This window comes from Neomonachus schauinslandi, chromosome 10, assembly GCF_002201575.2.
Source record: "Neomonachus schauinslandi chromosome 10, ASM220157v2, whole genome shotgun sequence".
Classification (NCBI taxonomy): Eukaryota; Metazoa; Chordata; class Mammalia; order Carnivora; family Phocidae; genus Neomonachus; species Neomonachus schauinslandi.
The window spans coordinates 56,236,941-56,258,054 of NC_058412.1; the positions used below are offsets into that span (position 1 = coordinate 56,236,941).

The window sequence follows — 21,114 nt, forward strand, 5'->3', positions numbered from 1 at the left end:
GGATTGAGATAGTATCTTACTGAGATGGTTAAAGTACTGTCTTGACTAGTAGTTATGTGAATTAGGTCCTTTCAGTGCATGTGCTAGCAAGTGATTCTGTCTTATTTGTGAAAGTACACAGTGTTAATGAGGCATTAGGCCAGCAGCTTTCCTAATCAAGTCAACCTGTCTCTGCATTCATCCTGAATGCCTTGCACCGTGCTAAGGGCTGTAGGGAATATGAAAAGTAAAATAGGGACGCCTGGGTGGGTGGCTCAGTCGGTTAAGCGTCTGCCTTCGGCTCAGGTCATGATCCCAGGGTCCTGGGATCGAGTTCCGCATCGGGCTCCCTGCTCCGCGGGGAGCCTGCTTGCTTCTCCCTCTGCCTCTGCCTCTCTCTCTCTCTCTCATGAATAAATAAATAAAATCTTTAAAAAAAAAAAAGAAAAGTAAAATAAAGTTTCTGACTCAAAGAGCTTATTGGGAGCATTACAGCAAGCTAAATTATAGGCACTACCTTCTTTTCTGAATCTTCAGGTATTTGGCAATTACCATGCAATTTAGGAGTGTGAGCATTGAGGGTTAATGTTTCCATGTCAAATCGTGATAATTTCCAAAACTATGTAAATTTTAAACTGTTCTCCCTCTTCCTGCTCTTTCCCCCAACTCTTATTTAACGGAATTGTTTGGATTTCTTGATTGTTTTATAACAGTGGGACACAGCAGGCCAAGAAAGATTCCGGACAATCACCTCCAGTTATTACAGAGGAGCCCACGGCATCATAGTTGTGTATGATGTGACAGATCAGGTAAGTTCCAGGAGGGAATTGTGCTACTGTGGCAAAGTAGGAAGTTACTGTTTGATAAATATCAGATTCTTTGACTTTGCTTATATGGCATCAGTATTATACATGGCAGAATACTTTGTCCACTCCCAAATGTAAATGTCACATTAAAAAACATTTAAAGCAGTACTCTTTTTAAGGGACATTGATATTTTTCTTCCCTCCATTATTTGAATATCAAATAAATTGGCCAACCAAAATTTTATATTATTTTCCTTTAGTAAATAGGAAATTTAGTTTTTACATATGCTTTCAAGGGACTGCTTGTATTTATCATTAAAGTAACTTTTTGTTCATTTTGGCAAGAGTTCGTAGGGAGCTGTGGATTTGTTTAGTGTATACTGTGCTCTTGGTGTGAAGTATTAGCAGGAATTTGTTAATTAGACCTCTTAGATTAGAAGTCTCTGCCTATGGAGGATATGGTTCAGAAATAGGATGAGCTGGAGGAAGATTTTTAAGAGGACAGTGAGGGGGCACCTGGGTGGCTCAGTCTGTTGAGCTGCCGACTCTTGGTTTCGGCTTCAGGCTCAGGTCGTGATCTTGGGGTCCTAGGATCAAGCCCTAAATGGGGCTCCCTGCTCAGCACGGAGTCTGTTTCCTCTCTCCCTCCTCCCGCTTGAGCGTGCTCTTTCTCTCTAAAATAAATAATCTTTAAAAAAAAAAAAAAAGGACAATGAGTATCTAAAGATTAGCTCATGTTGAAAGAATGTAGGGGGTATAGAGATAGTGTGAAGATGGTGGTCCAGGGGCCATGAATGTTCTTTTGATTAGAAAGAAAATTTCAGGATCCTTTTTTTCTATCAAAGAATGAAAGATAAACTTTGAATATTAAAATTTATTTTTCTGTGGCAAATGTTAAATCTCACCTCACCTAGGAAATCATAGCTAATTAGGAGATAATTAGAATCATAGACTTCAGTCCGTGCCATTAGAAGTATTGGGTGAGTTATGTCAACAGGAGAAAAAAAAATGCTAGTTTTAAAAATCTCAGGTCATTACCATGGGATACTGAAGTATGAAAATTTTCCTTCCCTAAATATGTCTGTGGAAAAGAAAACAAGCATCTTTAATTTAGTAATTTAATATCTTTTGATATCTCTAGTATTAGAACACTTAGGCGCTCTTGTTCATGAACCAACATTCTATCAGATTTCAAAAACCAGGTTTTTATATAGGTGTGTTTAAATTGCATATTCCAGGGGTGCCTGGGTGGCTCAGTCAGTTAAGCATCTGCCATCAGCTCAGGTCACGGTCCCAGGGTCCTGGGATCGAGCCCCGAGTCGGGCTCCCTGCTCAGCGGGGAGTCTGCTGCTCCCTCTCCCTGCCGCTCCCCCTGCTTGTGCTTTCTCGTGCTTGCTCTTTTAAATAAAATCTTTAATTTGAGCTGTAGTTTAAAGATGAACTGTATTTCCCTCCCTTAAGCCTTCAGATTCTAATCTCTTTTCATATAGGTACCGATAGTCTTATGTCACTTCACTTCCTTCCCAGCACTGTAGTTATTTTGTAGCTAGAGTTGCCTCACTGGTTCTTCTTAGGCCAGGAAAGACCTTTGGTTTTTACTTGCTTATTTAGAGCAGTTGTGTCCAGAACTGTATGATCATTCTTAAAAATGTCTGTCTGCTTAGGAGTCCTTCAATAATGTTAAGCAGTGGCTGCAGGAAATAGACCGTTACGCCAGTGAAAACGTCAACAAGTTGTTGGTAGGGAACAAATGCGATCTGACCACAAAGAAAGTAGTAGACTACACAACAGCAAAGGTACGTCTCAAGTTTGATTTCCAAACTGAATGTGAAGGTGTTCGGTTTGGATGAAGTTGGGTACGGTCAGCGTACAGCCTTTACAGCCCGGGCAGTGTCTGTTTGGATTCAGTAAACTCAGGCCGTCCTCCCTCCCCATTTCAGATGATGGAAATGCACTAAGTGGGAAAACATGCTCAGTGTTAATTAATCCTTATTGTTTTCTTAGGAATTTGCTGATTCCCTTGGAATTCCATTTTTGGAAACCAGTGCTAAGAACGCAACGAATGTAGAACAGTCTTTCATGACGATGGCAGCTGAGATTAAAAAGCGAATGGGTCCTGGAGCAACAGCTGGTGGTGCAGAGAAGTCCAATGTGAAAATTCAGAGCACTCCGGTCAAGCAGTCAGGTGGAGGTTGCTGCTAAAATTTGCCTCCGTCCTTCTCTCACAGCAATGAATTTGCAATCTGAACCCAAGTGAAAAAACAAAATTGCCTGAATTGTACTGTATGTAGCTGCACTACAACAGATTCTTACCGTCTCCACAAAGGTCAGAGATTGTAAATGGTCAATACTGACTTTTTTTTTATTCCCTTGACTCAAGACAGCTAACTTCATTTTCAGAACTGTTTTAAACCTTTGTGTGCTGGTTTATAAAATAATGTGTGTAATCCTTGTTGCTTTTCCTGATACCAGACTGTTTCCCGTGGTTGGTTAGAATATATTTTGTTCTGATGTTTATATTGGCATGTTTAGATGTCAGGTTTAGTCTTCTGAAGATGAAGTTCAGCCATTTTGTATCAAACAGCACAACCAGTGTCTGTCACTTTCCATGCATAAAGTTTAGTGAGATGTTATATGTAAGATCTGATTTGCTAGTTCTTCCTTGTAGAGTTATAAATGGAAAGATTACACTATCTGATTAATAGTTTCTTCATACTCTGCATATAATTTGTGGCTGCAGAATATTGTAATTTGTTGCACACTATGTAACAAAACAACTGAAGATATGTTTAATAAATATTGTACTTATTGGAAGTAATATCAAACTGTATGGTGATAAGTATTGTTTTAATTCTTATGGTTAAAGGGAAATAGAGCCTTGCATTATACTCCAAACAGCCATGTGTGTGTGCAACCAGGGCACTGTAGACCTATCTTAGAGCAGCATCCAATATGCTTTCCGATAATATACCCGGTAAATGACCTAGGGAGGCTTCTGTGCTGTGTTGGGACTTAACCAAGCTTAGTGGTTCAGGGAGACTTAAGTTTTATGGAAAACAAGTCTAGAATGTATGCTATCTAGTCTATTATCTCTGCTCCTTCTCTAAAACCATTTGAAATGGCTTCATCGATCAACACTTTAATTCTTCTGTGGTAGAGGTGGAAAGCAGCACACCTTTCCTAATTGGCAAGTGATCAGGCTAATGTGTGTGCTGATACTGTTTTTTCCATGCTCTGAGTCACATGTCAACTATTTTATCCTCCACAATTGTATAATTTAGGTTGGAGGAGAATTAAAGCATTAAAGTAGAAGGCAGGAAATTCACTATTGATTGCCCTAATTTTAGGAATTATATCCCTAAAAATTAACTGAAAACACAAATGCTAGGTGGGAATGATAAATGAGAAAAATGTATTTCAGTGGAATTTTGCACATGTGAAAATTTTGTTAAAAGGACCTTAAAGATCCTAAGGTTTGTTTTTATTGTGGGAAACAAAAAATCTTCTGCTAACGATGACATTTTGAGGTGACAGAAGTCAGAGATTGTTTCCTTGGGGTTGAAATAGCAACCAAAACATTCTCTACTTAGGCGCTTGGGATGTGGCTGTTGGCAGCACGTTTTATGGTGGGATCTTTAATCCAGTGATAAAATTTAAAAACAAGCCAAAAATGATAGGTTTCTTTATTTTCACTAAACAGGCAATTGAAATACATGGTACAAAAATAAGTGGTAAGATTATTGTAAAATGAAATGGACAGAATAAATATTCAATTTAATTTTCCATCTATGAGAATTTCACAATAAAATCATAGTTTACTTTGTATTATAGATGTGCTTGTTGGATCTATTCATCCTCGCATAAGGCAACTGAAAAATCCCTCAAGTTACCAATAGTTACTTGGGTGAAGATTTTTTTTTTAATCCTTCAAAGGTTTGGTTTTTGCCTTAATGGTACAGTATAAAGGGGGAAAGAATTCAGAAACTATTTTCTAAAGTAGATGAATGCTACAACCGTTAATGTGATGCTGTGCCCTTCAGTTTTATACAGCAAGCTGTTCAAACTGGCAGCTTATTGGTGAGTTAACAAGAACGAACATTACATGAATTTATTTTAAGATGTAAGCGTATTTACATACTTACTTAGTTTTGAAAATCCAGTGTTCTTTCCCCCATGGCAGTCAAGACTGGGGCTTGTTACCGCAGGATGTTTGAGCATGCTTCCCTATTTGCTTTTTTGCATATGACAATAAATGCAGTTTTGAAAAAAATATACAAACACTTCAAGCTACTATGGGCTTTAATAATTTGTTCACTTAATAAGGGGAATTCCCACTTGTCATATTTTAATGCCCGTGGCTGCCGTGAATAAGCTTACGTAAGTGAAGTGTTCTGAGCCTGAGTGGTTGCAATCTCTGGGAAACCCTAACAGAATGATAGCCACCCTGGTCTGAGCAGGAACTTCCTGTTCTTTGACCTTTGACTGAAATTTCCTTTAGCATACATGTTGCCATTGCAGCATCTTGACATCATCCCTTCTTTATGTTCCTGTTGAAGTTTCAAAACAGCCCTGTATTGATACTGTCTCCTATTTGCAGATGAGCCTAGCAACCCGAACCCAGGTCTTAGTACTACCACTTCCCTGTGGACTTTGATTCTGTTTATTTACAGGGACTACTAGGAAATGTTACTACAGGTAAACGTGGGATCTCATAACTACTCTTATGTCCGTGTAAGCCACTTCTGTCCTTCAGGCAAATGCGCACCAGCCCTGGTGCAGTGGCCGGCCAGGCTGTCTGCCCCTAACCTGGCTGTGGCTGCTCATGGACATGCTGCAGGGGCTTCCTAGGCTGAAACCATTTCAGCTGGAGTTTTAAGGGTGGTCTTAAACTCCTTATAGCACTGCTAAAGATAGAACTCTTCAGTGGCATTCACAGCTAGGTCCAGAGTACCCTCAGTCACACCTTATTTCAAAGGAGATAGATAAAAATATCTTAGATCATTTCTGTAATGAAAGTAGTAACTTTCTTGAGAAACCGGGTACTCTGAAATAAAATGCTCTGAAAATTCCTGTCTGTTGAAGCTGGTAATTATTAGGTTGGATGGGAACAGAATGGCATATTCAGCATTCACTTGCTGTGACATTGGCCAAGTCTGTTTCCCCGGGGCTGTCGTCTTCAGGTTTTTTGTGAATAGAAACAGGTCTATCAAATACTAGCAAATAAATGGGTTTAACGCCTCAGGGCTGTTGTAACAGTAGAAAGGCATGTACCAATTTATAGCCACATCAAAGAGAAGGTGAAATAGATCAATATAAGAACACAGGCCATTAGACATTTTTAAAGCATCTGTAGGTTTTTAAGAATATTTTACGTATGTAATTATTTGCTCTGGAGGTGTTTTGTTTTGTCCTGTCTTTTTTAAATCTCACAATGGAACTAAGATTAATATGGAGATGGCAGGGTTGAATTCTGATATGCCCTTGCTCACTGGTAAATCATACCATAGCAGCAGGCACTTGAAATAGTGCACTTTATATAGTTTACTTTTGTAGTTAATCTTTAAATATTAGATTTTAACAGCTTCTTTTCCCAGTGACGATCAAGTCAGAGATTTTAAAGCAGAAAAGTCACATTTAATAATAGGACTTTAAGTTCATATGGAGGTAGATGAGATAGTGTTATGATTATGTGGCCCCAAAACTAAAGTCCTAAACTTCTTTTAAAGAAGGTAATTTTGTATTAAATGTTTTGTTCTGAGGGGATGTCAGAAGTCTGCTCATGAGAATAACCGTTCCAATGTCACCTTCTTTAGGTTCAAGATGACTTGTTCATTTTTCTTTATAAACATGAGATCTTCCTTTCTTAAGAACCCTTCTCCAATGAGCATCTGGAAGGAGTTTGAAAAAAGATCTTTAAGTGCTTATCTCACATATATTTAAGTGTGAAGAATCCTTTTCTGAAGTCTTTAGCCCACCATAATGCTAGAAATATACAGGGGGAGATGTGATTTCCCCTTCTTCCATGTTCATTCACACAAGAGAAATTTTTTAAAGGTGTTTTTTTTCCTTTTTTATAGAATCTGTGGTTACCAGCAACAGCTGAACATTTTGCTTTAGAAAGCTACAGAACTGATGGTTGATCCATATAGTTTTTTTTCCTGTCAAGGTACATGTCACTCCCAAGCAATGAAGAATTTCCCTTTTCTCCTTCACCACTGACCGCCTTAGCTTCTGTAACCAGGCTTCGTGACCCTATCCATGCCCTTCTCCTCCCTGATCTTGGAGACTAGGAATGGACTGATGCGTACTCCTGGAGGTAACTTTTAGGTGTGGATAATCAGGCCATAGTCCTGCGGAAGCTCAGTGGCAGTTCCCTAAGTCTCTGACACATTTTCCTTTGACGTATTAGTTAGGCAGGCAGATGGAGCCCTCCTAAACCCTGAAGATAATTTAAAAAGTGTCCTAATAACCAAAAATAATTTGTTCAGAACTTTCTATTAATTTGGGGATTTAAAGTCTCTTCTAAAATCTTCAAGAGGGATTTATAAACCTAAGCTTAATTTTATAAAAAGACCCAAGTTCCTGGCCAGTGATTCATTTTTTTTTTTTTTCAGTCTCTTGGGTCTTCTGGTATGCCTGAAAATACCAAGTATTTGGTACCTTCTCTCTCATGTGAACCTTCTTTAAAGGATTTCAGCAGGTGGACTATTTTAGGAGCTCCGTTTTTTTAACTGGATTGGGGGGGGGATGGGTATGAAAGACCTGTAAGCCTTATTAGTCTTATTTTATCAAAAACTGTAAAGCTACAGGCTTTTGTAGAGAAGCACCAAAAGGAAAACCTCAGTTTGGAAGGATTCATTTTAAATAAAGAACAGTAACTCAAAAGCCCTTACTTCAGGGAAGAGAAGGGCATTTTAAAGCTAGTACATTACAGTTAAGTTTCCCCCTTGATTTGAGTGTTAAATGGCTCTTACAAGGGCTTCCTGAAAGTTTCCCACCAGCCAGGTTTTAGTCCACAGATTACATATCTGCTTGAGAAGATGCCTGAAAGAGAAAGAGAAACTTTTTTTTTTACAGGCAGAGTGCTGCAGAGGAAGAAATGACAACAACAATCACTGTATTCATTTTAGAACTAAAATGACTATTGCTCAAATTTCTTTGAGGCAAGTACAGGGACTCCCTCCTCTTGATATACCTTGATTTTATCCTTTACGTTCTCTTGGCTACAGTGAATTGTCACCTAGAAAGTCTGAGAATTAAGCATCGCATTTTGGTTGTAGGAGAGGAAATTTCAGAAAAAATATGGTCCAGTTGTAGAATCCTACAGAATGTTGGGCAGTGGCGATCCCACATTGGGCACCCACCCCCTCTGCTCTCTTAGCTCTTCTTCCCTATCATTCCCTGTTCGACTTTCCCAAAGATCAAAAGAAAGTTGTATTGTTAAGTCTCTAAGGCATGTTACCCCCACCAATCCCCCTAGCCCTTTTTGGAAGGCAGTCTGCAGAGATCATTGTTGGGAAGGGGAGGGGTGGGGACCTATCAGTAAGTGAGACTCTGTGCGCACTTGGTGCTTTCGAGTTGCTTGAAGATGGAGCACCAAAGAAGGTGGGCAGGGGCGCCTGTGTGGCTCAGTCATTAAGCATCTGCCTTCGGCTCAGGTCATGATCCCAGGGTCCTGGGATCGAGTTCCGCATCAGGCTCCCTGCTCGGCGGGAAGCCTGCTTCTCCCTCTCCCACTCCCCCTGCTTGTGTTCCCTCTCTCGCTGTGTCCCTCTCTGTCAAATAAATAAATAAAGTCTTAAAGAAAAAAAAAAAGCTGGGCAAGAAGAGCCTACAGAACAGGGAGCCTGACAGCGGCCCTATACTGGAGAAGTTTACATGCAGACATTAAAAAAGTTTAGGGATAGAGGAGTTTTGCCACTGTTGTCTTGAAGGGGCAGAGAAGTGCGAGCGCGGGGCACCCTAGTCCTCGGACAGGCAGCAAGGGTGAAAGGAAGTCCCGGAAGGTACCGCAGTGAGCCAGCTCACCACAGGAAGACCCTCAACCTTCTTCCTGGCAATGGTAGCATCTCCCTTTTTCAGTGTCAGGGTCTTCTAGCATCTCATTTGTTTCAATAACTTGGTTCAACAAGCTTCTAAGAACTAGCCAACTGTTAGAGCAGGAGCTCTGTACCCTAACTGGCACTGGGGTCCAAGGACAGATTTTCTTCTCTTGGGTTGCCTACTTACCAGGCGCATCCCCTTCACATCCGTGCTCTTGTGTGCCATGGGCGTCTTGTCCGGGATGAGGGTGCAGCCGGCCAGCATGTCCAGAGAAGCTAAGATAGCGTCATATAGGCGATCTGCATGGCTCTCCAGCTCACTGGGCTGCTTTGAGATCCTCCCGAGGACATCTTTTAACACTAACAAATGAGGTTCAAAGCAATTAGGCCAAAAAAAACCAACCCCAAAACAAAAACACAACACGTGATTGCATTTTCTAAAGAATCATAGAAGGGTGTAGCATTTTTACACAAAATAGGAACATGGCAATAATTTCAGGATGTCCACACTTTTTAACAAGTGACTCTCCAGGGACTGCTGTTGCACTGGGGGATCCATGTTAACTTCTGATAAGAGCTGAGAGAAGAATTCCGCTGGCTCCACTTTGGATTCACATAATTCACAAAAAGGCACAGAAGCATGGTTCTCTGGTGACTGGTGTAATCTGGCTTTTAGAGTTAAGACACAAGGCACACCCAGATCCTCTGGAGCAGGCTTAAAACAATACGCCGAGATTAGGACATTGGGTCCTGCTGTCAGGTCCTAAGAGCCTCTGTTGGCTGGGGAACTGGTACTTAGCAGGTATACAGGTAGCCTGGTAATGTATTCGGGAATGCTTGTGAACCCTTTTTGGTGGGTCCTCGAGGAACAGACTTCAAAAGAAAAGGATCTGAAAGCAAAGCTAAGACAAGAGGTGAGTGAGGCCAAGATTTCCTCCAACGAGGAAGGGATGGACTAGGTTCAGAGTGCATCACAGCAGGCTTGTTTTTCTCTTAAAAACCTTACTTCCTTTGTTAAACACAAAGGCTGCTTTAGCTTCCTGAGCCTTTATCAGCTGTGTTAACACTCCGTCCAGTTTCCTGCTGCAGCTGCAACATCTGCCAGCAGCGGAAGGGAAAGGGGAAGCTGCCTATCGGTAGAGGATGCGGCCGGAGAAGGAAGCAGGTCTAGCTGTGGGGAGATCAGCCTCTAGGGAGGCCACAGCAGGGGGTGCAGCTCCTCTGCACGGGCGGCCGCTGGGCTCTCCCCTCCACCTTTACCAGGCCTTGGCTCAGTCCTGTGTGTTCGTCAGTGGAATTCAGGGGACCTTTATTTTTGTTTCTGAACTTTTATTTTAGGATGTTAGAATATTTGGTGGGGGCCAAGTAAAAGGAAAGCTGGGCGTGAGAATGCAATCTTTCCCAGCCAGGCTTTGGTGTTTTAATGGAATACATACATTCAGGAGCCTGGGTCAGCTTCGGGCCGATAGGTCCCAGTCGTGTGATCCAGCTGCGTGCGGAGTTTGGGTATGAGAAAGGACTGGCAAGGTGTGCACCGAAGCAGTGAAAAAGCCAGCTCTCCACGGGGAGGCCTCTGGCAGGAGGCGGAGACAGACACATTTTGGAGGGGCAATGAATGTGGTTCTTGTTCCTATGGTTCTGCTTGTGGCCGGGGGAGAAAGCGGGCTGCAAAGCTGGGTAGGGGGGTGTGCGCTCAGGGTCGACCCATGCTGGCACTGTGCCCTGGAGAGAGTTGAACACTAGTGCATCTAGCGGAAGAGACCCTGTGAAGGTCAAGGGGAACATGTGGTCTTCACACAACACCCAAGTTCCTGGTAGTCCAAGCAGAGGATGGCAGGGGCAATGAGTCCATCTCAAAGGGCCTGGGTACATACCTGAAAATCACAGGAACCCCCAAATGACTCTCAGGTTGAGACAAGGGCAAAGGGGGATGTTCTTTTTCCAGATTAAGCACGGAGAAGTTATTACTGGATTGGTTTTTGAAGGAAGGTCAAAGAACCTGTAGCTTTTAAGAGGCCCGTTGTTACAAGTGGCCTCTGTCTGGGCAGAGTTTCCTAGTATGGCGCGCGCTCCCTGCCTGCTCGGGCCCCCGCACCTCCAGACCCAGCAGCAGGGCAGTCGGCAGCAGGGGGCTTGAGCAGGCTGCCACCGCTTGTGTGCTCCAAGGCAAGTTTGCAACGCTGAGGTGAGGGTAATAACAGCATCCATCTCACAAGGTTGTGATTGAACGGGACAAAAACCTGGTATGTTAAGTGCTTCAGCGCGCGGCGTCTGGCGCACGGTGTTCAGTACAACACGGATGTAATTACAAGTAGCACAAGAGCCTGACCTACCGAATTTCTGCCCCAATAAAACCCAAAAAACGCTCGTGCAAGAACCAAAACAAAGGCTTCCTGAGGGCAGGGGATTGCCAAGGGCTCCCCCAGTTCACACTGGATAACCACTGCCCGGCTAGAAAGTCCTTCGGTGGCTCCCTGTCCCATTGAAATCCCTCTGCCCGTTCACAGTTCTCAACCCTGGTCATTTTTCTTCCCAGGGGTATTTGGCAACGTCTGGGGAGAGACTGTGGGTTGTCACTACTGGAGAGGAGGTGGAGGTGCTACTGGCATCTAATGGGTGAAGGCCAGGGATGTTGCTAACCCTCCTGCAGTGTGGAGGAGAGCCCGCCTGCCACAGCATCACGTGGCCCCAAATGTGGGTAGCGCCCATTGAGAAACTGCTCTAGGCCGCCTCGCTCACACGCACCCAGCGCTTCTGGTCGGGCCAGCGCCACCTCACTGCCTCTCGAGCCCAGGGGTCCGGCCCAGCTTTGCTTCTGTGCTTGGTTTCCCGCAGAAGCCCCACCTCACTCCAAAACCGCGGCAGAATACAGATGCGATCTTTTAGCTCCTGCTTGTTTAGTCTTACAGGAAATCAGGGGCTGCTTTGGGCAATCCGTCAGTTCTCGGCTTTAACCCAGCATTCTCCGAGCTCATCCTCCCTTTCCCACCTGCCCACAGCAAGGGCAACACCGATCGTGAATCCTTGCACCCTGCATGCTTAGGCGTACTCTTAAAAGTCTGTGATTTTACATTTTCCTAAATTGGGAACCCGTCCTGCAAAATGAACTCTCAGCAGCTCCCTCAGAATGGACTGCTCTCAAACACCGAAACGGATGCTTCCTCCTAGCAGAACACCAAGCACATAACCAGAGAGGGGTCCAGCCTGGGAAAGGAGGGGCACCCCTGAGGGCCCCCTACTGTGAACAGCCTATCAGAGAACGGAGGACGACTGCATGAAAACCAGCATTCCGGCACAGGTCAGTACCAGGGGACGGTAAAAGAGGGTCCTTGCAGGCTCGACTCCGCTTACCTTTCGGTGACCGGCTCACTGTGAGGCTGCAGGGGCAGTGACGAGGTGAGGGCCGGCGGGCAGCCAACAGAATCTGGGTGGGGGAGGCGGGGTTGGCACTACTGGATCCTTACCGGTGACCCTGCGGCCCCTGACCTGCTGCTGGGAGGGAAGGAGTGCTGGCTGAATTCAAAACTTCAAGCGTCTCACCTGGGGTGTTATCCAACAGGCACTGAAGAAGAATCTCCCCTTTCTGTAAGACGCTCTCCGTCAGGGACTGGTGTTCATCTATATCTTTCTTAAATTGCTTAAAGCACATCAGAAAAGAAAGAAAGAAGCTTTGTTACTACTGTTCTGTAAAACTTACTCAAAATGATCCTTTGTGGAGTAGCTCAATTCCCCTCTACCCTGGAAGACAAACCCATCCCATTTTCAGAATTCCCCAAGTAAGCAGCACGTTAGTTTAACTTCACCTACTTTGAGCCCAGAGTAAATACAGACTCGATCCTTTTTTCCATTTACAGTTGGACAAAAGACGAGTTTTCTTTTCCCTGGGAGAGCCTGGTTCATGAACAGCTTGGGAGTCAGGGTTTCTTTATAAACTCACAAGGCTACGGGATTCTCAGAACACACTGTCTTCTGTTCTAACAAACCTGGTAAGAGCCACAGAGAAGGGCCCCCACCCACTTCTTCGCTCAGTGCCCTGCTCTGTGCAGACCGTGGACCTCGGGGAGGCATCGGGGAAGCTGTGAGTCTCCTAAGTAGCTGATTTGTTTTCCCCTCGTGGGCCAAGCCTTGTAGTTGTTTTTGATGTTTCTTTAGCTGCTAAGATGTGTAAAGTCAAATCCATGACAACCTTTGGTACAGGGGACAGAACTTGGTGGTTCACATTCTGGAGTTAGAATTTTACTCTTGGATTTAACTGTACTCCTGTCTTTAGTTTTCTTTTGCCCTAATACCTGTACTTATTATTTTATTCTTTAGTATTTTCTGTAGTTCATATGCTACCATAAACCCAATGTGTTAAGACAAAGCATATGAGACAGAGTCAAGGTTGACAATATGTGAACACACGGACACAGACTTGCTTATACGAGCTACCCTCTAAGCAGCGGTCAAGGTAGCTCACACATACGCATGCGGCATGCACCAATCTGTGTGGGGAAGGGGCTGACAGTGATCCCACATCGTGCCACAGCTGTGTGGGTGACACAAGAGGGCGAGTCTTCACTGACTTGTGAGGATAACTCCCAGCTCAGCTCTCAGTTCTACCCACAAAGCAAGAAAGGTGCTCTGGCTAGTCTGCAAGTTGAGGCAGAGGACAGAGTGAGGGATAAAATGGAGGGACTGGACTTGTTCTCCTTGGCACTTGCTTTGATGCGGATGAGGCTGAGGCTGAGGCACTCTGGAGAGACCACCCAGATAGTGTGAGCGCAACTTCCCGGCAATTTCCTTTCTCCCCACAGTGGTACTGCCCCTAAGCCTCCCAGGGGTGGGCCCTGCTCAGCTCCGCACACGCACTCGGAAGCTGCACACAGAGGACCCCATCACACTCAGTCTTCTCTTTCCTCAAGCATACTCGGGGCAAGAACTCAGGGCAACCTCTCTCCACCAGGCAGAAGACAGCATTCCCACGAAGGTACTGCAGCTGGCCCGTCCAGGCAAGGCCCCGCCCCTGAATCTTAGCTGGCGCCACGCTGGCCCTCTCTCCTGCCAGGGTGTGGGGCTGCTGGGGTGCTGCTGCTCTGGCCGAGGCATACGTACATCACATTCTCCGCTAAAGGCACTTGATTAGGTTCCAGAAATTCAAAGGACTATCTGAGAAAATCCTTTCTAGACGAGCCTCACAGGCTCAGACCCCACTTACTACCTGTGCTCCTTCAAAGGAGGTTAGAAATGCTTGGCCAACCAGACATGCTAGAGGGCTGTGGGTAGTTCAGTCAAGGCTGATGTTATACTGGGGGTGACTGTACTTCTGAGAATGAAGGGGAACCTACTGGTAACTATTCCAGAACAGCAGGCACAAACTATCACTCCAAATACACCTGATCTAAAGTCAAATTAACCAGAACTCGTAATTAAAGAGATTTAAAAAATAAGACCTTAATGAAAAAGAGGCAAAAAAAACCCAAAACCCTCAACCCAAAAACCAAACACATGGAGAAGCAAATTCCAGTCAGGGCTGTCCAACGGAACTTTCTGTGATGATAGAAATGCCAGACACTTGAAATGTAGCTAGTACAACTGGAAAATACGAATCTTTAATTGTACTTAATTTAAATAGCCGTATGTGACTAGTGACTCGTAATAGTGCAGTTCTACACTTAACCCCTGAGACATCTGCAAAATTACATTGCAAATTCCCTTAAGTATATCTGACTGAGGATAAACATATTTTCTCCAAACTCTGCTTGGCCTGGGAAGTAACTCCTACATTTTAGTTTTTCAGCACGAAGAATGTGAAAAGGGCCTCTGATTAGATTTCATGTAAACAGCCAATTGCGCCATAGCATACCGAGTATCAGTTATTTGAGCTTCTACTTTGTAATCAAGTGCTTAGCCACCACTCTGGTGAGAGAACGGCCATAAGCCAGGACCATATATTACCCGGTAAAGCTGCAGAGAAGACTTGAGACCTGTAAGATTGGACTTGGATGGAATCAAGTGGTCTGTAACATCCGCTACGTTATGCAGCCAGCGGATCAGCTCTTCCAGCTGACAGCAGAATGTCTGTGTAAACAAATAAAATACATGGTGTTACTGAACGAACTGCGTTTTACATTTCAATCCAGGGGATTCTGGGAGCCAGACTGTGCACCTTTCCCGAGCGTTCCCTCACTTGAGGGGTCAGTCTCTTCCCTCCTCCCCTGCCTGTCCCCACCCCATGACTCCAGACCTCTGCGAGGGCAATATGGTTTCTGTCTCCCCTCAGCCTTTGTGACACCAAAAATGACAGGCTGAGAGCAGCCTGCCCTGCACGTGGGGAGAGGAGCTGACGGGAGGACAGGGACTGGCCCAGAGGAGGCACGCCTACCATGGAGACCTATTCCTGGGTGAGTACCACTAACTGTCTATCCCTGAGGAAAACAAAATAAATGACTATAATCTTGACTAATTTGAACCTATGGCAGGAAACAAGTGAATTAAAACTGAATGTCCCTGTTTTGCATTTTCCTCGAAGTATTTCAATCTTTTATCACAAAAGAGGCACATGCTAACATGTGCCCTACCTGCTTCACAGGACAAATAAAATCATACATGGGACATTGCGGGGCTGACTGAAGCCCTCAGATGCTAGGAAACGTCTGTCGTGCTGGCTCATGGGTCTCCCGCCACCTGGCCAGCCGCTGCGCGTGTGCAGTGTCCATGCGCTCACCCAGGACATGAGGCCGCGCGTGGACTGTGTGTGTGTGGAGAGCCATGTTCCCGAACATCCTTGTATCAGGAACTACGCAAAGCCCTTGGCGTGAATTATTTCATGTAATCCACACAACATCCCGAAGAGGCAAGGCTCCACGTCTTACAAATGAGCAAACTCAGAAGACTGAGCTGCAATTCCAAATATGGCAGTGATTTGGATTCAAATTCAGATCTGCCTGATGCTGGCGACCCCGCTCCCCAGAGTGAATTCTACCTCCAGACAGTCATGCGTCTACGAGGTCTGGTGACCAAGATGGCTAGGACACAGTGCATCTAATGACTCCCAACTCTGCAGCTCCACCACTTTATCAAACTGAAGCTCTCAGAAGTCCTACAGTCAAGAAAACCATTTACCTTCGTTATTTCCTAAAGGCATGTGAACACAGACGTTTCTTATGCAGAATACCTCTTAATCCTCAAGGTCAAGAGGCCTAGGAAGCAGCCTTGAGTGGTGGTTAAGCTCAGGCTCCAGCCTTGGGTAGGCAGCTTACCTAACCGCTCACTGCCTTTTCTCCAAACATGAATGACAACAGTAGTCCTTACTGGGCCGAGTGGTGAGAACCAAGTAAGAAGGCACAGCACAGTGCCTGGCACATATAAAGTGCTCAAGGTTACTACGTCTGATTCCATGCACTGGCAGAAGCCACACCTCTAGGCGAAGCCCCTTGAACGTCGGTTTACCTTCACACACTGCACGAGCGATTCTTCTCCCTGCTCTCCCTTCCCGGGAGGCTGCCCTGTGGCATCTGGGTCCAAGCACGCGCGCCGGTCCCACACAGCTGGCAGGGAAGAGCGTGTTCCCAGCGGACCGGAGACCCCCAGGGCCTGGCGGCTCCCCACACTGCTGTCCCCTGCACAGCCCCTTGCCTGGATGAAGGAGCGCAGCAAACGGCGGTTCTGGCCCTCGGGGCCCCTGGGCCCTCTGAAGGCAGCCCCAGAAGGAAGCTGGCTTTGGCTCGAGTCCGACGGGAGGGAAGCTGGCTCATCACTGTCTGACACATCCAAGGAGGTCTGCCCTTTGGCGGCCCCAGTGGGCAGGGTCACCAAGGTGGGAATGGAACCTAGATATGAAACCAAACTAGAAACCTGCGTCAGCCGAGTGGGCAGGGCAAGGTACTCGTCATCACTTTCTACCTCCTCTTCTGATTTCCACCCAGACTCTGTGCAGGCAGGGTGGCAGACGCCCTGGCTGGCCCCCTTCTCTCTCTCTGTCCTGGGCAAAGGCCACCCTCTGTCCCATGTCCTCAGCTGGGGAGAACCCACCTCAAGGTGCTTGCCCATGGGGAGCCAGTCCTTCACACCCCTCGGGGCTGGCTCTCTGCTCTCCCAAGGAGCGTCCCTACTGCCTGGGGCTCTGGGGGTAGATGTGAGCTGGTTACAAGATGCCAACCCCACGCTGCCCTGCTTCTGGGGTACTTCAGAGGACCACCGCATAAGGCTTGGCTCTCTGGGCCTAGAGAATGGCAGGGCAGAGGCCTCTGCTGATGGGCAATTCTGGAAGCCATTAGTGGGTGACTTCAGGGTACTTGCTGGGGAAACAGAAAAGCTATCCAGGTCTACGCCGGAGTCCTGCAGGACAGGGTCAGCCGGTATATGACTGTCAAGGTGCTTTGGGAGTTGAGGCTTGGGCCTAAGTGGGTAAGTATAGTCCAGCAGATCTTCATACTCTTTATTCGGGTTCCAGAGCGGAGAGTGGCGGTCGGGGGAAGGAGGCAGGGAGTCTGGTAGCACACAGGCCCAGTACTCGGCCTGGAAAGAGAGGCGCCTCCTGCCCAGCCCAGAAGCATCAGCCCCGGGGGACGCGGGCTGTGGTGACCACTGGAGCCCCGGCCCTGGCCCCACCACGGAGGGGGCCGACTGCGGGACGACCAGCTCCAGGGAGGAGGAGACCTTGGCAATTGAGCAACGTGGAGGCTCTGCCTTCTCTCGGTGACCCTGCAGACTGCTGCCCAGGGAGGAGGCAGAGACGCTGCAGCTGGAGAACTGAGGAGCAGCGGCGGCCTGGCTCCCCAGCGGCCTCCACCTTGGCGGGAAAGGGAAACCCGAGTTGTGGGGCTGCTGGCTGAGGTCTAGCGCCCGCGGCGACTCAACCAGGGACAGGTCATCTTTGCTGTCGGCATCGTGTCCTGAGCAAAGGCCTGCGGCTCGGGGAACGCTTAGAGTCTGAGGTAGATCCTCTGAGGCAGAAAGCCTGGTCTCCTCCATCTGCAATGAGAAGAGGGAAGAAAAGGCACTAAGGTGAAAATAAGCAAACCACATTTCTTTCTTAGAGGACAACTGTGGAATTTTCCTTGGGGACCCAGATGATATTCTGGAGAGCTCTTGCAATCGGAGTCTGCCATTTGATGCGAGAACTAGACAGCGTGTGGCGAGGGGCCAGCACGACAGCTCCGCGTGCTCCGGGAAGCCGACCGTCGTCCCCAAACCACGCCCACCCTCCCATCTTCAGGCAAGCACACACAGCGGCTCCGTCACGCCGGGGCTAGGGCACACCACCTAACCTCGGAGAAGCGTGTCCTGGGCAGGAGAAACCCCTGCCCCAAAACTCATCCACAGCCCGCCCCCTCTGCAGGTGACCCACCAGGCCCCACCTGTTCAGCTCATGCCTGTTATAAATGAACAAAGGGAGTCCCTCATCTCAGCCTCTTCAACTCATCTGTTCGATGAAGAACTTGCCCCCGAGGAAGGTAGGACAGCACGGTGGTTAAGGGCATGGGCTTTGGAACCAGACAGACTTGATGCCAACCCAACTGCCACCTTCCAGATGGAGACTCTGGGCCTCCCTTCCCTCATCTGTAAAATGGGAAGAGTAATAGTAGCACTTCCTCGGGACATGAGGATTAAAGGAACTCAGGTGTGAAAAGCACAGGGTCAGAGCTCGACGAACAGGCACCACAATAATAAGCCCATTTGTAGTGAGCTCATGAAACAGCCTATTTCTGTGTTTGCTCATTTACTTGCTGCCTCACTAAATCTCGGATTCACAGGTGCCCTGGGCACCACTCCTGGCTCCCAGGCAGACGGACCCAGCTGCTGTTTTCTCCCAGACAGTCATACTCAGAGCATCCTCACGGGGCAGAACCACGTGGGGGCAGCATGCAGCAGCCAAGGCCACAGTGATCCTGGCGCAATCAAAGCCTTTCCCATGGAGGGCCTTGGCAAGCAGAACATAATAGGATGTCAGAGTCGGGAAGGATGGATCATTCGGTCACCTTCCCAATTATACTGAGGTCACAGAGCCAAGCACGACTGCTTGCTCCCTGTGACTTGACTAGGCAAGGCTTCCCTGCAGTCAGGGAGGCCCAAGAAATTCTACTTACCCAGGGACAGTGGCGCCCACCACGGGGGCTCTAAGGCTCTGTCAGGTTCCCTGGGTCCCAAGGGGATAGAGTCTCAGAGCTTGAAGGAGCCCACAGCCCTGCACCCTCCCTCCCCAAGTCTCGTCAGGGCCCCCCACCCCCAAGAGTTCAGATCACCAAGTCAGAAACAGGACACGGCTCCCCCTATCACAGCTCCCATGGCCCAGCCCTCTGGGCACAAGGTCTTGGCCACAGCATCCCCAGTCTTCAGAAGGTCACCAGTCACACTCTTGAGGAACAGGAGATGCTGTGGACAGAGTCCCCCACTGGCCCCAAAGCCCAACTCTCCAGGTGAGCCTGTAAAACAGAAATCATCACACCCAGACTCCCCACCCCCCCATTCCCCTCCTTGTACAGGGGCTGGGAAAGCAGGTAAGATGGTAAGGAAATGCTAAAACATACTCCCAAAGGACCACAATAGTTACATCTACCATCCCATTCGCCTTATTACCTACCTGGCTTCCAACAGAGTGCAAAAGGTCTCTAGTCCCAGTGCCAGCAGGAAGGGGCAGGCAACCAAGAGCAAGCTTAGATCTACCAGCTCCTGGCTCCCTGCTGGTGGTGTTGGCCTGGGGCTGGTCGGCTCCAGAGGGGCTGGTGGCAGGCACAGACAGTCCCTCTGTCCCCCACACGGGGGAGGCAGACCCTGCCACAGCCTGGGCTTCCAGGCACGGGGGCTCCTCCTGCTTCCCGCCTACGAGCCCCGGGGTGTCCACCTCCTGCGCTCCGCAGCTCCGCGGCCCGCAGGACGGGGTCTTTGTGTCCGCGGATGCCTCCACCTCGGCCTTTTCTTCCCCCAAGGCCATGGAGACGTCCCCAGGCCAGGGTTCCCCTGAAGCCTGCAGCTCTCTACAAAATGGGAAGAGAAAAGAAAAAGATACATTTTCTGCATCTGTACCTAGGAAACCTTGCTTTTTAATGATTAAGACAGACATCTGCAATGAAGGAAACCAGCAACAAAAAGAAAAGGTAACCTACTGAATGGGAGAAGATACCTGCAAATCATGTACTCAATAAGCATTTAATAACCAAATATATAAAGAACTCATACAACTCAACGCCAAAAAAAAAAAATCTGATTTTTAAAAATGGGTAGAGGACCTGAATAGACATTTTTCCAAAGAACACACACAGATGGCCAACAGACACATAAAAAGATGCTCAACATCACTCATCATCAGGGAAATGCAAATTAAAACCACAGTGAGAGATCACCTGACATCTGTGAGAATGGCCCAAATCAAAAAGATAAGAAGTGCTGGCGACAAGGTGAAGAAAAGGGAGCCCCCTGTGCAGTGTTGGTGAATTACTGAAACCGACGCAGCCTGTGTGGAACAGTGTGCGGGCTCCTCAGGCAAGGAAAGCCCGAAAGCCCGCAGGACAGTACGCTCCAGCGCTTCCACTTGTGGACAGTTACGGGAGGAAAAGGAAAACACTAATTTGAACAGATCAATGCAGCATTATTTACCACAATCAAGATACGGAAACAGCTTAAGACTATGGAAACAAAGAATGAAATCTTGCTATTTCTGACAACGTGGATGGACCTAGAGGGTATTATGCTAAGTGAAATAAGTCAGAGAAAAACAAATACCACATGTTTTCATTTATATGTGGAATCTAAAAATCAAAACAAAGAACAACAAAAAGAAACAGACTCAGAGAGAACAAACTAGTGGTTGCCGGAGGGGGGGGGGATGGGTGAAATAGGTGAAGGGGATTAAGAGGTATAAGCTTCCAGTTATAAAGTAAATAAGTCACAGGGATGTATAAAAAGTAAGCAAGCACAGTGTGGGGAATAAAGTCCATAATATTGTAATAACACTGTATGGTGACAGATGGTGACGATACTTACCCACTTACATTGGTTGGCATTGTGTGATGTGTACGACTGTGGAATCCCTAGGTTGTACATGTGAAACTAATATAAATATGTCAACTATACTTCAAAAAAAAGGACCTTTTCTTTTTTTTTTTTTTTTTGTCAAAGAAAAGAGAGAACAAACAGTGTTTACTTCCTCAGAGGAGAACACAGGTCTGTTTTTCCCTGGCCCCGGAGTTTTCTGAAGGGGAAGGAGGAGCAGACCATTTTGTCCTCTGCTTTTACACGGCCAGCAGCAGCGCCAGCAGCAGGGGCCCAGGCAGGTGAATGCGGGTCCAAATCAGAGCCAAGGCGCA

At 46.9% G+C, this 21,114-nt stretch overlaps 2 protein-coding genes across 2 annotated transcripts in view; one reads left to right on the forward strand and one right to left on the reverse strand.

Annotated features, from left to right (window-relative positions):
- The window catches only part of RAB1A (RAB1A, member RAS oncogene family), a 28,419-nt gene extending 24,809 nt beyond the window's left edge, over window positions 1-3,610 (forward strand). The window contains exons 4-6 of the mRNA XM_021699044.1: window positions 693-788; window positions 2,450-2,581; window positions 2,790-3,610. Of these exons, the coding sequence (XP_021554719.1) occupies window positions 693-788; window positions 2,450-2,581; window positions 2,790-2,987 (426 nt within the window). The 3' untranslated portion in view covers window positions 2,988-3,610. The remainder of the gene's footprint in view (window positions 1-692; window positions 789-2,449; window positions 2,582-2,789) is intronic.
- A 4,114-nt stretch (window positions 3,611-7,724) lies between these two features.
- Window positions 7,725-19,778, reverse strand: CEP68 (centrosomal protein 68). Its single transcript, XM_021699182.1, has 6 exons — window positions 19,392-19,778; window positions 16,259-17,782; window positions 14,765-14,887; window positions 12,368-12,464; window positions 9,015-9,187; window positions 7,725-7,829 (listed from the first exon to the last, which is right to left on the reverse strand). The coding sequence occupies exons 1-6, from the start codon at window positions 19,740-19,742 to the stop codon at window positions 7,806-7,808; spliced, it is 2,292 nt and encodes a 763-aa protein (XP_021554857.1). The 5' UTR covers window positions 19,743-19,778; the 3' UTR covers window positions 7,725-7,805.
- Window positions 19,779-21,114: the final 1,336 nt, after the last annotated feature.

Coding starts and splice junctions, on each gene's coding strand:
- CEP68 (XM_021699182.1), bottom strand. CDS start 19,742: ATGGCCTTGGGGGAAGAAAAGGCCGAGGTGGAGGCATCCGCGGACACA. Junction 14,888..16,258: donor CGCTCGTGCAGTGTGTGAAG/GTAAACCGACGT, acceptor TTGTTTACACAG/ACATTCTGCTGTCAGCTGGA. Junction 9,188..12,367: donor CCTGTTGGATAACACCCCAG/GTGAGACGCTTG, acceptor CTCATTTGTTAG/TGTTAAAAGATGTCCTCGGG.